General features: G+C 36.2%; 1 protein-coding gene across 26 annotated transcripts in view; it reads left to right on the top strand.

Moving 5' to 3' along the window:
* Positions 1 to 16,043, top strand: part of dlg2 (discs, large homolog 2 (Drosophila)) — a 278,208-nt gene that overhangs the window by 104,838 nt on the left and 157,327 nt on the right. For 22 of the 26 annotated variants that reach the window (XR_010529246.2, XM_073816029.1, XM_065259066.2 and 19 more), the window contains 2 exons: positions 12,605 to 12,691; positions 13,773 to 13,934. Coding sequence is in view for 25 of the 26 variants with exons in the window: in XM_073816029.1 (XP_073672130.1) it covers positions 12,605 to 12,691; positions 13,773 to 13,934 (249 nt within the window). In the remaining variant the exon portion in view is untranslated. Of the gene's footprint in view, positions 1 to 4,627; positions 4,759 to 12,604; positions 12,692 to 13,772; positions 13,935 to 16,043 lie in introns of those variants that run through there. The other 4 variants (XM_073816028.1, XM_065259092.1, XM_065259051.2 and 1 more) reach the window with 2 other exon arrangements.

Genomic DNA, 16,043 nt, shown 5'->3' with positions numbered 1-16,043 from the left:
TATTTATCATTAAGATTTTTAGTGTTAAAAAAGATGTTATGCAAAAAAAATTTTATTACAATGTACCTTAGCCTCTCTAACTTTTTACATTTTTATCTTAAAATAATTTTGAAACATGGAAAACGAAGCTCAAAGTGTCTTCTATCTAATGATACCACAGTTATGCTTATACTATAAATGGTTTAGTAAAAACAGCCCTTTTAGTGAAAGTAGGTATTTTCATGGTTTCGGGCCAGAATGGGGGTGCTTTTCAAGAGGTTAAAAAAGTCTTGTGACATGGCCCCTTTAAAACCAGACTGCCCAGCAAGGTTGCATCCTTCGAAGGATGCATTTTTTGAAGGATGCAGCCTCTGAAAGATGCAGCTTCCGAAGGTCGTGTCCCAAAAAAAGGATGCAGCCTCTGAAAGTCGCATTCTTCAAAGGATGCAGCCTTCGAAGGATTCAGTCTTCGAAGGATGCATCCTTCTCATTTCAGTTGAGCCAGCCTTCAAATTGGGACACTGATAATGACAAAGCAGAGCAAAGTAGTCCCTATTCTTTCAAACAGCTCTTGCGGAACACAGCAGCACTAAAATCACACGGTCTCCCCACGGTCCGCAGATCAAGCACCAGCGCAGTGCTGCTGGTCTGACTGTTTAATTGCGTGAAATTATTTGAATGCATTTATGATCCGTTTATCGCATGCGTTAATGAGTTATCATTGACAGCCCTAGTTTTAACATTAAATTAAGTTATAAACGTTAGTTCAGGATGAGACCAAACATTTAGTCCTGTCAATCATCATTAAAAGCTTATATAAGAGCTTATGTGCTCCTGTATAGCTCAGTGGTAGAGCACTGCATTAGCAGTGTAAAAAGTCATGGGTATGAACCCATACTTATAAAATCTATACCTTTTCATGCAAGTCGCTTTGGATGAAAGCATCTTGCAAATGCATAAATTCCAGCGACAGTTCTTCCACTGTCTTTTTCACTTGGTGCAGTTTTGAACGTGGTGCTTGAGGTGAACCAAGGGTTCGTTCTTCTTTCGAGGGCAGCAACGCAAGTTCATTTAATTGTCAAGACCTAATGGACAGGTGAATTTACATTTAATGCAGTGATTCCTTCGCCTTACCGTAGTTGGAAACCACTGACCTAGACAGTGAAATGATGGCTGTTGTATGCTGGGTGTAATCTGAGTCACTCTCAGCACCTGTGCAAATGCGCTCTCTGCTGGACAATATGAGTGCCTATCCTAAAGTCTCACAACAATCCTATTAAGAGTTGATTTATAAAGCATGCTTGGTGTTAATGAGAACATCAGAACTCCTTCTGAGTAACATGATTTTGTCTATTGTTAATCATCTTTTTTGATGACTTGCATTCATATTGTAATTATAGTGTGCTAGATTGTAGTCATACAATAATGCATTACATCACATATTTTACCAAAGGGAGACATAGTGCTATATTTGTAATCACAGTTAATGCCGACCTTATTGCTGGTCTTGTTAGGGGCTTCTGATATCGTATAGCTTGTTATAGTAAAAAAATGAGAAGATCATCATTCGCATGGATTGCTTTTAATATTTTGTTGACCCCAGCCCGATTTAATTTCTTCGTGCCAGCCAATGCGAACGACTATTCACTTTCTGAACATTAACCGTGCCGTCAGTTTACATTACAGCTGATGCGCTCTCAGACTGTCATGCACAGTTGAGTAGATTCTTAAAATAGAATGACCTTAAGATACATTTTGTGTAGTCTATACGTGAGGAATGCTCAACGGATGTATTTTATATTATTGTGTATATTAAAAAAAGCTTGATGGGACCTAATAACTATGATCTGGAAAGATTTGACAACATCATCCTGTCTTTTTTTTGATAAAATATACATTGGAAAGGTTTGGGATGACTTTAAGGGATGACTAATCCTTCAATATCACAGAGAGTTTGTTTTTTATTTTATATGCATGAGGTTTTGTGGTGGCAGGGGAAATCCGTTGTGTGTGGTTTTGTATTCAAGTTCCTTCCTACGGCATCATTGCCAGTTTGCACATCGTACACACACATGCATAGGCCAGTGTGCCATCTGTACCTCCCATAGGGTTTACTGAAAACCCACTCGTACACAGTTTATTTGACTATGTATTCATTTTAATTAGATTTAGAATGAAGTAAGCACAGCATCCTGTGTAGCTGTGATCACAAGTTTGAGGTGGATTTCACACTCTGCTATTTTTAGTATCGTTTCTTCTAATTCCTTTGGCGGATAGGTAACTTCCACATGCCAACATCTAATTTGAGCTTCTCACAATGACAGCATGATAAAAGAATAGTTCATTTAAAAAAGATATTCATTTTATTAACTTCAGGGGTAAACATGTATGGATCACAAATGTACCTTTGCACTTCACGTAATAAAAAACAAAGCATTTAGTAACTGTCAAACTGTTAAGTTTGTGTCTTTCAGTGATGTGCTGAGGAAATTCATAAATTCTCAACCCAATTTTGGGTGCTCAGTCCCTTTAATATTTTCACCTGGCCATTAACATGGATTATGGTTTACAGTTAAAATTTACCCACAGCCTCCAGAAGCACATTGCACTTGGGCACCCTTGGGCACACAGCCATCCTGCACTTTGTCTGGGTTTGGCAGTTTGCTGTAGATGCTTGTAAACTACTCTTGTATCTCAGTTTCATCTCCTTGAGTTGTTGTGGTAATTTGTTGGTTATCACATCTGAGTTGATGTTTATATATGCCCTCTGCTTGGCTTTGCAAAGATGCATTGGCAGCTTAGCAAATTGGAAAACTTATGGATATGTTGTGTTTTAGATGCTGGCCTGCACATGCTGGTGTCATCACAAAGGTGCTTACAGTATATCATATACCATAGGATAGCTTTGTGTGCAAAAATGTGCTAAAATCTTTAAGATTTCTTAGATTTCAGATAAAGGGAAGCATTGTCAGTGACTTGAGCCGACATGATTCGACAGCAAAACTGGTAGAGCGTTGCATTAGCATTAGGTTTGATTTCAGTAAACACACATACTGATCAAAAATGTATGCAAGTTTGGATGCGCTGTAAATTGCTTTGGATTAAAGCATCCAGCAAATGCATAATTTATCTAAATTGAAATATAAACATTTATTAATATTGCTAAATCTAGCAGCATTTCCTTTAATGAACCAGGTTTAAAGGTGCAATGTGTGACTTTTAAAATGATCTCCATAGAATTTACATAACTATATCATCAGTGGTGTATAAAGATCTCACATATTGAACTGTATTGTTTATATTACCCTAGAACAGGGAGTGTGGTACGCTGCCACCAGGGGGTGTGCGAGAGGAAAAATGTAATGGCGGTCCGGTTCTTTAAGTGGGATTTTTCCATACAATAAATTAATAAAAAACATTTTTATTTAAAATGAGAGAGACTTTTTTCTATGGCAAAAATAGAAATAATGCTTTCATGCATGGTAGAGAGACCACCAATACATTTTATAATAAAATACATAAATACTTGCAAAGACACTATAGAGAACTTTTTAACTCTTTCACCGCAACCGTTAAAAAAAAAGTTGCCAGCGTTTTTCATGATTTTCACCAAAGTTTAATGCCTTCCAGAAAATGTTCTTTTATAAATATATAAACATAGAATATACGAAGTGCTTTCAAAAAAAAAAAAACGTTTCATCCTACCTTCAGTGGTTCTTTTGTAATCAGCTTTTGAATATGGGTAGGTTTCTGCAAAAACACCACATTTTGAGCAAAAAGCAGAGATAATTCCATTTTTGTGACGGACTTTTCATAAAGATCCCATTCAGAGCGATCTTTAAAACAGACACGGACATGCAGCCGCTTGCCATGGGGCAATACTTCCGGGTTTAAAAAGTTGCGGAAGGTGGATAATAGCGGTATTGACGAAAGACGGAAAATCTCATCATTGGCAGGGAAGCGTTTTCTCTTGATTGACGAGATATCTCGTCAATGGCGGCGAAAGAGTTAAAAGCTTTCATTTCATTTTTGTTTGAAACTTGAGCTGTTATAATGAATCTGCAAACTATTATACATTTTGTGAGAACAGTAAAGGCTTTCATGAATGTGTTTGATGGATCTGCATGTGACGCACGCATCTTGAGGGAGAGCGTACTGGTAAATGAGGAAGCTCTCATATGTCATCTATTAGCTGGCGGCAGTAAGTGTACGTTGGGGTCTGCCCATTTTTCTTGCATTTTTCAAATATTGCCAGTGGGTGGAGTCAGGCTCTGACCAGGGGTTTTGTTAACTCTTTAAACAATGTACATCTAATGAAAATTGGCCTTGTAAACGAATCAAGCAGTTTGTGGGTAAAATGGTTTTTAGCCTTTTTAGCTGAATCTTTAAACACAAAATGTAGGCATTAAAATGATTCTTAATATAAATCTATTCATTAATTAGCATGGAGTTTCTTGAGCTGTCCGGACACAGGATGCAGCTGAGATCTAACTGCCGCTTGCATCCTCGCCACGTGCACACGCGTGTTTATTGATGTGTGAGCGTGTGTTCATGCTGTAGGCGCACTCCTCCTGCTCACCCAGGAGTGAAGATTCCCTCGCACTCTGCCTGTGCTTTCTCTCTCTCTCTCTACGTCAGCGCTCATGGCACGAGTGCAGCTCGCCCGCTGCGTTAGGAATGTCTCCTATAGCGAGGAACCCCGACTGTTTCAATCCGATGCTCTGCCACTGTAAGGTCGCGTGTCATGCAAACACCCTGTCTCTGATGTTTGGTTGCAAGGTAGGCTTATACACTCTTTTACATTTTGCAGGAAAGACACAGTGTAGTGGTTTTGTTGTTAAAAATGATGCCTCAGCACTTTTGCAAGCTCTAGGAGCTTGCAAGGAAGTATGGGAAGCAGTGTGACACCTGACATTGTTTATTTTAATGTTTTAAGACATTGAATGTGATGTTAAGATTCGATTATAACTGTAGTGCTGTAGGGGATGGGATGGATTTTACATTTGTTACTTTGGGAAGGCAGGAACATCATTATATGCCTAAAATTTCACCCCTTATCAAAATGTTAAAAGTCACCGTTGTTGTATGCTGTGTGGTCAAGCACATAATGCCAGGGCGGTAGTTGTGTTATAATTGTTTGTTTGTTTTATGTTGTTATGTTGTTATTTGGCACAGTCAGACTGCAACACAGTCATTTGTAACATGATGCCACTCACTTGTGTTTATTTACTGTATATATGCAATGGAAACATGCAAGTTTGTGCCTTTATTTAATGTAAAATGTTGGCTAGCTTGAGTGTATTGAAGGTGGCCAATGTATCCTAGTGTATCTTTGATGCTTAAATGCTTTTCCTCCACACAGAGGCACATATCAGAAACCATCATCATAAATTTTCACACCCAAATAAATTATGACACTTGTTATAATACAAATGCTCATGGTAGTGCATAACATGCTAGTGCATTGCATTAGCTGCGCAAGGGGCATGGGTTTGATGCTATACTGATATAAAAGTATAATTTGTATTGCACTATAAGTCGCTTCTTTAGATAAAAATCATCTATGAGATGCATCAAGGTAAAGGTAACTGAAGTTAAAGAGGAAGTTTTGCACAATAAGCATTGTTCGTTGTATCTTTCATATGTGGTTTTGTGTGTGACAGAATGAAAGGTGACATCAGAGCGTACAATAAGTGTAGCGGGGGGGGGGGGGGATTTTTTCTTGCAGTGTAAGCAGTCACATGTCTTTACTGCTTGAACACTACATTATGCCTTGTTCAAATCTGAACATTGTGTAATATTTGACCAAGGGTTTGAGTTTTCTTCACCGTCATGATTTATCTAAGAATACCATCATTAGGTATACAGTAACTTTGGGTTTTTTATATTTGACATTATCACCCAGCTGATCTCATGCTTGGACGCGTTCAACAGCCATTTTGATTGGCTCACAACCAAATCGCCCAAATGGACTTTGTTGTTCAAATGGCATTAGGCATAACTGTGAAAATCAAAGTTTGGTTTGTTTGTTCATGAGTCTATAGTAATAGTCAAACCTCCCCTGGGTATTTTAGACATGTAAGGAATTTGTTGATACAATGTCATAGATAGAAGCTGGGGTATATTCCTGGCTAACTATAAAAAATGCATTATTGATTTATTTAGTTATATATAAATACCTGGAACAGTGGTTCCCAATCCTTTATCTTTGCCCCCCAAATACATAACCATCGAACTAAGACCCCTAACCCTGATAGATAGATAGATAGATAGATAGATAGATAGATAGATAGATAGATAGATAGATAGATAGATAGATAGATAGATAGATAGATAGATAGATAGATAGATAGATAGATAGATAGATAGATAGATAGATAGATCTTCAGGATGAGTGAACCTTGCAAGGTCTTGGTTTATGAGGTTGCGGAAAAGGGGTCAGTGCACACAATAGTGAGGAGATTCCACACAATCCAGCACAGAGCCTTCAGCCATGCCATCTTATATTGTCATCTTCATCTCAGAGAGAGAGAGAGGAGTAAAGGAAGTATCACAATTTCATCCAAACAACCTCTAGATCCACAATTGTGTCTGAAAATCCCACATGTTCACTACTGGATCAATATGTCTCCCCTAACACTTATAAACACATGTCCTTGTGCAAATATATTAACACATTTTGAACCTCCTTTGCCATGTACTACAAGAGCAGATTGCTATTGTATCACATTGTCATATTGCATACAGTATGTCAGAATAAAAGTGATAAATTATGAGATGCCAATTATTGTATAATATTTGACAGTTGTTTAGAGGGTGTAAGACGGATTATCACTACATTTAACACATCAAATTTTCTGCATCACATACTGTAGTGGCTATTTCAGCCTGGCATGTTGTTAAGAGTCAATTGTAATCGAGGCTAAACTTAGCTAGACTTTATCTTTGTTGACCTAGTTGTTTAAATATCTTGACCCATAACCTGGCAAATTAAGGGTAGAATGTCTCTACTATTGACATCTGCGTTGATGTATGAATATAAAAGCATTCATCTGTTGTTATATGCATATGAAAGCATGTATATATTGGGCTATGTATTTATTAGAGAAGTGTTCAGAGTATACGATGCTGCTACAGTATTAAAGGTTTTAATTTTAGTCAAGGTTAAGACTTTGGCTTAGTTAAAAGATGTTATAAATAGACTTTACTACTTGTTTTATGTAGTTGTAATGCCCCTATGAAGATTTCCCTAAAAATGATTTGGGGTTTTCTGTTCCCATGCATTGACATTGCAGTGTATTTGTGCTGAAAAAGTGGCATAATACAGTGTGTCTCTGGTATGTTTTAAAGGTATTTCTCATTGCAGGTGAAAAGAAAAGACAGCATTTGTTGTAAAGATTGCAACATAATTTCTGCTCTATAAATCCTTTATAGTTTCTTCTTTGGTTTCAATGAAGCCCACCCAATCCCATTACAGCCTCTGCAGCCCACCTGCATTATAATGTTAGGAGTGGATTTGCATACTTATTTTGATATTTGTTTATTGCCTACTACATGCTTAAATCCTCTTGGTATGTTTGCAATAACAAGCAGATTTGCTGTGGCTTCTTTAACCCTTTAACTGGGCAGCCCTTTTTGAGTGGCGGTGAAAAGGTGATATACCCCTTCAAATTAATATAACTCTGGCATTTTTTTGATTTAGAAGCCTAATTTTGGTCTTGTTTCAAACAGTCACTGCATTATTATTACTGCTAAAAGGTTTTTCCAACAATATATTGTTTGTCGTGATAGATTAACATTTACATAAAAAATATTGAAGCAAACCAGTTAACGAGCTAATTCTTTAAAGATATTTCTGTAGGTTTATCTGCAAATTCTGTAATCTTCAAACGACACGATGAAGGCCTTCTGAGTGTTTGGTGAAGGGAAGAAAATATAAAACAGGTTGAAAGCAGGATAAACCAGCTGTCGAAATAACTGATGATTAATAAATCTCAAGACGCCCTAGCACATAGCATTCCTCTGAAGATAATCCTGAGATGATGCAACATTTTACATAGAGGAGGAACTCCTTCACAAATATGTTTAATAATTCCTTGATCACTTTACTGAAATTTACCGAGCCCCTAAGGTGACATTGGAGTAAAAAAAATCTAAAGTTTAGTTTCATGTGCTCACGTGAAACTTTCATGTGTTCATGTGAAACTTTCATGTGCTCAAGCAAAACCTTCATGTGCAGAATTTTTTTTAAAGTTTAGTTTCACGTGCGCGCGATAGTTTCAGGTGAGCACGCGATAGTTTCAGGTGAGCACGCGATAGTTTCAGGTGAGCACGCGATAGTTTCAGGTGAGCACGCGATAGTTTCAGGTGAGCACGCGATAGTTTTACATGCTCACGCGATAGCTTCACGTGAGCACGCGAAACTAAACTTTAAAAAAAAATTCTGCACATGAAAGTTTCGCGTGAGCACATGAAAGTTTTGCGTGAGCACATGAAACTAAACTTTATTTAATTTTTTCTCCATGTCCCCTTAGGGGCTCCGTAGAAATTACTATCTAGTTGATTTGTTAGCTGACAAGCAAACCTGCATCACAATCAGAGAAAATTGGCAAAAATGCAATGTAAAAATTCCTTGTTGCACTTACATTTTTAAGTTTAATCAACTTGAATTTACAAATTAATTTAAATTTCTTGACTAGTAAGAAGTTGATATAAATTATAAAAAAGTTATTTAAGCTAATTCAACTTTATTGCAACTATAAGCAACTCCTCACTGCTCAAGAAAGTTGAAATGAATTCAAGTTGATTAAAGGCGGGGTACATGATTTTTGGAAACCACTTTGGAAAAGGATGTTGGGCCGAGTACCAAAACACACTTGTAGCCAATCAGCAGTAAGGGGCATGTCTACTAACTGACATTGTTGCCTGGTTTGCGTATGTGTGGGGCGGGTCTATCAAAAGAAGGTCCAGATTCTATTTGGGTAGGGGCATGTTTCTTTCAGAGATAATGCACCTCGCTTTTAAATAAAAAAATTAAGGGCAACAAGGATTTTTTTTACAGTGTGGTTCCTAGCTGTCACTGGGGCAGTACCCCTTCAACAAGTACACCATTGAACCTAAAGAGTCTCTCACGGATACATATTAGTACATCATATTGGTACTACTAAATCTTTTCATATCTCTGCCTAAATGGTGCATATTAGGGTACTGCCCCAGTAACAGTTTAGGGTCCATTTTTGACCATATTTTCTGCCAGTGTATAATGACTGCCTTTTTAAAATTCTGTTTTATTCAAAAATTTAATAATTTAAATCTCTTTTCAAAAGAGATTTCATAAGTAAAGATGAAGTATGATATTGTATGACTTTGCATTTTTCATACAAAGAATATTTCCCTACCATTCACAGTTGAGAAGTATAGGATCTATTAGCCGGCGCTGGGTAATGACTGGTAATAACAGTGTCGAGAAAGAAAAATGTATGGGCTAGAGGAGATGCTGACAGCATGTGAGAGCAGGAGACAATAGGAGCTTTTATTTAAAGGTGAGCCAAATGCACGACCTGCTGTCTTGTGAAAACCCTGGGGAGAACCTTCTCACCCACCAGTCATTACTCTAAATTAACTTCATTTTTCTCTGCCTGCCTATACAATAACAGAGCAGTTCAATGTTGAGCCCATGTGTGCACCATTTAACGTTATAGCAATGGAAATAAATGTCATTAATGGTGACTAGCTGCATAATAAATTGTGTTAGCTATGATCTACATTGCTCTCTACAGTATACAGTCAGCATTCATAAGAATTTAGTTTGATGTTTTTCAGTACTAAATAACAGTTTTCTATTACAGTGGGGTAAAGTGTGTTTAGAGTAAAGTGTGTTGAATACTTATTCCCTGTGTCATTTCACTTTATTTATTATGACTCAACTTGTATACTTAAATGTTTCAATAGCCCTCTTAGAAATCCCCTTACTGATAAAAATGCTGATGTGTCAAATACTTATTTTCCCCGCTGTATGTGGTGGTTACTGGAAAACTTTCTCAGCACAACTTATATTCCTTCTTTTCCTGACCTCTTGTGACATCCTCTCTCAGAAAACATCACATAATGTCAGTAACAACATTGCCAGCTGGCATGTCACATGGATGGACTTAAAATATGGAAAATGTTGAAAACACCAAATCTCCTAGATACCCCCTTAACTTTTACCTCTCATGTTTTTGGATGATTTGAGTTTTTATAGCTTCCCACAACCTACAAGAACTCTTGTAGCAAGCTTTATTCCGGCTGTTACCCGTGAGGACTCAGATATGGGGAAAAGACTCAAGGCAGTGTATTAGAGAGCACATCCACTACAGCGTAATGCTACTCTCAGTACAGTGTAGGATAATTACTCTGAGTCTGTACTGTGCATGGAGTCTTATCATCAAAGGAATATAAGCCCTGATTTTCTTAAGAAATGTGAGTACACTTTACACGTAGAAGGTTTCCACCTACATATGTTACATTTCTGCTCCATGGTGTGATGATATTTGGTCTGGCATGCTGGGATTGGGCTCAGGATGTCTGTAGTAGTGACCTAATTCTCAAACCTTGCTATTGCTATCATACAGTTGTATTTCAGTTGTTTGGGAATTTGTCCTAAAGCTGATTTTTATGCTTTTTCTTAGACGAGTCATGCTGTTAGGGTCCAGTGTGCTTGTTTAATTTCTCAAAACTGGATTCTTAATATGTTTTATTATTTTGACTTTTAAGTATTTTTGAGTGGCACCGGAAAAGTGTTCAATGTCATTGAATTAGATGTTGCATCAGATTGCATTTGTTTTATCGAAGGCTCATTTCTCAAGAAGGACATTTTACAAAGCTTTTCCAGCCTCACTTTGTTTTTTATGAAAACAAAATGAAATAAGACACTTTGGCAAGGTCTGAAAGCTGAAAAATGCTGTCTTCAGATGATGCCTTTAAGGTAGGAAGACATTAAGATGCATTCAAATTCAAATTTGGTTGACTTCCTATCTCCTACGATACCTTCATCTAATTGGTTTTTGAGCAGCTTTACACATCATTACCTGCCTTTATATATTCCATGGTAGAAGAGGATTGGTTGAGCAGGGTAAAGTTCAAAAAAATGAAATGGAAAGAGATGGAGGACAGTTTCTGTACAAATTTAAGTTATATTTTTACTGCCTACAACTTTTGATTGCAGTTCTACAGAATTTGGTGTTTTATTAAAAATTAGCTTTCCTCCTTTCTTCCTTCCTTAATTGTATACTTCCTATGAAGCAGGCCCAACAATGCCTGCAATGCTACCTTTCGGAAACAACCTTTTTGATCTTCAACTACCTGGTTGTTAACTCTTTACCTGCCATTGACAAGTTATCTCGTCAATTGAGATAAAACATTTGCATGAAAGAAGTGTTTCTGAAGAATTTTTATGTTAATTTGCAATACCGTGATTATCCACTAGACAAGGCGCACTTTCCCAATTTATGAAAAAACTAAAGCCTAACGTTATTTACTAATTTTAAACTCCATGTATGTTTTGATAACCATTCTAAATCTGATCTCTAACAAATTTCATTCACAAAAATACAATTATTTTAGCTTTTTGCTAAAAAAATATTTTTAAAGAAAACACACACACACACACACACACACACACACACACACACACACACACACACACACACACACACACACACACACACACATATATATATATATATATATATATATATATATATATATATATATATATATATATATATATATATATATATATATATATATATGTATATATTTTTTAGAATAAATTTTTCCTGGAAGGCATTTTGTGAAACTTTTGTGCAAATCCCAAAAAATGCTGGTGGGCAACTTTTCAAAAAAAAAAATGGCTGGCGGGGAATGAGTTAAAGTGTAACAGGTTCATAGTAAATAGCTAAACTGCACGTGTGTTTACTCTACTAGGACAGGGGGGCCGCGAGATGGTGCCAGGGGGGGCCCCAGTCTTATGACATTTTATAAAATACATTAATTTATCAAGAATTCTGTGTAATTAAACCTAAAAAAATAAGGGTACTAACCAAAAGCACTACTTCTTTGTATAATTAATTTTTTTTTTATTAAAATGTTGAGTTTTAGAACAGTTTTTTGTCACAAATTTTCTTTGGGGGGCCGCAAAGGAATGCACCGTACACAAGGGGGGCCCGCACGCTGAAAAAGTTTGGGAACCACTGTACTAGGATACTGAAATTGAGGATCACTGACTTGCATACATCCACACTACAAATAACTAAAAGGAAAAAAGAACAAAAGATGAAAGGTTATGAGAAAAGGTCTTTGAGCTACACAAAAGTATTTACATTTGCCACTTGGTTTACTTTTTTATTTGATTCAATTTATAAAATCTTAGGTGGGATACAATATAAGTGTCTGAGTACTTTTTGTGGTCGCTGTATGTGCTTGTCAGTTTGTCTTATACTGGTTTATGTATCTGTTGTATGGAGAAAGGCTTCTTCCCTTAATGTGTGGCTGGTGAATGACTTCTGTACAATGATTTTCTTGGGTTATCATAAGCGACTGTGATTGGTTGGTCACAGTTGGACTCCTGTGTGTGTGTTTACAGAACAGGCAGGCAGCAGCTGTACAGGGCACCCAGCACCAAAACCACTCTCCAGGATGTGCGAACCCAGCACTGATGAACTCCCCCTGGGTGAGACAGACAAGGGGTCTCGCCGTACCGAATCCTCTCTATTTTTACTGTGTTCAAACAGATGGCCGTGAAGTGTTACCAATACCTGTCATATAAAGAATACATTTAAAAACTCAGTACAGCTTAGATGGCATGCATACACATATACCTGTGCAGACAATTCATGCCATACAGTTGCATTCAATATCTTTCATAGCTCTCGACCAGAGCATGCCAGCATCAGTGCTTTGCTTTTATTTTTGTGTCTGCATGGGGTTGGGTGTTGGTTGGGTACCATTAGCATTTTTCAAACAAAGCAAACATTGTGTTATTAGTTACCACATATCATGCTATGGCACGCTAAAAACAGCTGGTTAGCTGGTCTTAGTTTGTTTAAGGCAGTCTCACAGACTGGCCAGCTGACAAGTATATCAATAACTAAATAAAATTAAAACAGACCAGCAAGCCAGCTCAGTTTGGTTAAAGAATTGTGGAGCTCAAATGCAAAATACGCTAAATGCCACCTCTGTCAAAAATGAGATAATGATATTGACTGATTTTTCTTGGCACTTATCATACATTCATCAATTACCTTTGCTTCAAATCTGCTTAATCCCAGCCTCAGACATATATAAATCAGCTAAACACCAGATTGATTTTTCAGCAAAGTCCTCTAAGTTTTACAAAGAAACACAGTTAAATTTGTGAAAATAAGGCATTTCAATTACTGACTAATACAGTAACCTTATCATTCCCATTAAAGTGAAATTACTAAACATAAGAGCCTGATAAAAAATACTCATATACAAGAAAACATGCCGGACACACTTAGAGGGTTTTGCATCTGAATTCCTCCTTTTTTTGCTTAGTTTTTTTTTTTAAGAACATAACAAGTTCAATCTCTTTCCTAAATAAATGATTATAGGATTTTGCTTGTTCACCTCACAGGGCACAATCTCATCAACTATAAGCTTTGTGTTTTACTTTTCTGCTATGTGTTCAGCAGTGGATTGTGGGATATCTCTTTTCTTCTTTCTCATTTGATGTCTCTATGTTCTTCTCTCACTTCCTCTTGGTCTTTTTTTTCTTTTCCTGGATATAGTACCGATATCAGGATGATGATTCCCCTACTCCAGAACATGGTTTCCCTAGGCTTACCAATGACGTTCGGGCACCAGAACTCGTGCACGTTTCGGAGAAGAACCTTTCTGAGATTGAGAATGTGCACGGCTACGTTTCTCACTCTCACATTTCACCGCTTAAGGTAAGTCACCTTTCCTGGGTCTACTGTCACCCCATTGCCTCTCTCACCTTCTCTCCTATCATTTGCGTTTGTCTGATTGCCTCTTTATGAGTGTCTTTCATTCCATGTTTTATTTCACTCATTAAAAATATATCTTAAGAGAATCTGTTTTGTTAGTTATTATGGGTTAGTGTTGGATCTGTAGTTACATCTTTAGTGTACTGTAGTACTTTGAGGATTCTAAATAAGACAAATCTGGTTTAGCATGGTGATTCTCACGAAATCCAAATGTAGGTGTCCAGCATCAGAATTTTTAAAAAGCCTATGAAGCCAATTTTTTTTTCACATATAAGATTAAAGTCTGAACTTACTATAACCATTATTTTTAGAGGATTTTAAAATATTTCCTATAGAATTATTTACATTTTTTAGATTAGCATTATCAAAAATTATCATTACCGCAACATTATATTAAATTAAATATATGCATTTACAAACTCATGTTTCGGTAATGAGAACTAAAAAGTTGTCTAGGTGCTATGACAAACAAATTTTAACTTTCATCTGGAGAGAAAAAATAAGAACTGCTTACCTGGTAGCCATCTTGGGTGTCACAGTCAATTTTGTCCCTTTCAACAATTTTTTTTGTGAAAATGTTAGTTCCTTGAGGGCTTAAACAATGATTAAAAATTGTTGCGGAGGATGAGAAAATTAGTCTTGCCACATGTTTCTGTAAAATGTTGATAGTATAACATGCACTGAAGCATTTTATTTTTTAGATTTTTTTATTATAAATATTTCCATGTCAAAGAACCCAAATTCAGTCATGGACACGTTGCGGTAATGAAAATGTTCCCCTTAAATGGAAAAAACAACAAAATTAGTTTGTATGATGTAATTTGAAATCATGTGCAAAACAGGACATGAAGAGATGTTTGTAACTGTATGCTTCTTATTTGGATACTCTTACTTTGCATTTACTTTTTTTATCAAAATGTTTCATGACACCTCATAATTCTAATTTCGTGAGAATCACCCTAATGTCTATACCAAAATTGGCATTGCAATGAATTATTAATTTGATCATTTAATTAATCTCTCAATAGTTTACTTGGTTCGTTGCATAAAATTATACAGGTTGGAAAAACAACCAAAAAACATCATTATTGTATATAAACAGCATTTTTCTTAGTTTTTTGAGGCTATAGAGTTATATAACGTCTTATCATTGTGTATTAGTATGGCCTTAAAGAAGAATGCATTTGCATATGCATTTATTAGACACTTTTATCCAATGCATCTTAAACTCCTGTACATTCAGAGTAAACATTTGATCAATTTGTGTTTGCTCAGATTGAAACTGCAGTTTTGCTGTTGCAAGCACCATTCTCTACCATGTGTCCTGTCAAGCAAGGATTTTTATAAAGCTGTGTCAGGCTCATGTAATTATTATACTTTTTAGACTTGGAGTATGCACAAGCTGTGGTTAGCAAAAATGCAATGTTGTAATATGATTTTGCAACACTAGATGGAGCTCAATTGTCAGTTTAGAAGCAGACTGACCTGCATTAAAGCAATAGTTCATCCAACACATAAAAATTCTGTCATCATTTACTCGCTCATGTTACATGTTACAAAACGGTATAAATGTCTTTGTTTTGCTGAACACAAAGGATGATATTGGTAATGAAGCAGGAAACAGGAGCACCATTGACTTCCATAGTAAGATTGAATTCCAATAGGTAAGAAAATACAATGGAAGTCAATGGTGCCCTAAAAATGTTTGGTTATAAACATTCCTCAAAAAAAAAAAAAAAAAAAATATTGTTGTGTTCAGCATAACAAAAAAATGTATACAGGTTTGTAACAACATGAGGGTGAGTAAATAATGACATAATCTTTTTTTTGGGTGAACTATCCATTTAAGGACATTATACGTTTAGTCATGAATTATATGTAGTATAATGTTTTACTTTATAGTAGCATATTTATTTAATAATAATTTAGTATCGTACTTTGTGTTTTTGATAACATGCAGGCTTTAAGTTTTTCTGTTTTGTATTTGTGCAATTCATCATTGTGGCTACAAAACTCATTTTCACCAAATTGTAAGCTATGATCAGATATAGC

Source organism: Paramisgurnus dabryanus, chromosome 10 (assembly GCF_030506205.2).
Source record: "Paramisgurnus dabryanus chromosome 10, PD_genome_1.1, whole genome shotgun sequence".
Taxonomy (NCBI): domain Eukaryota; kingdom Metazoa; phylum Chordata; class Actinopteri; order Cypriniformes; family Cobitidae; genus Paramisgurnus; species Paramisgurnus dabryanus.
Note: the sequence above shows the minus strand (reverse complement) of the source record. Positions and strands in the feature narration are given on the sequence as shown.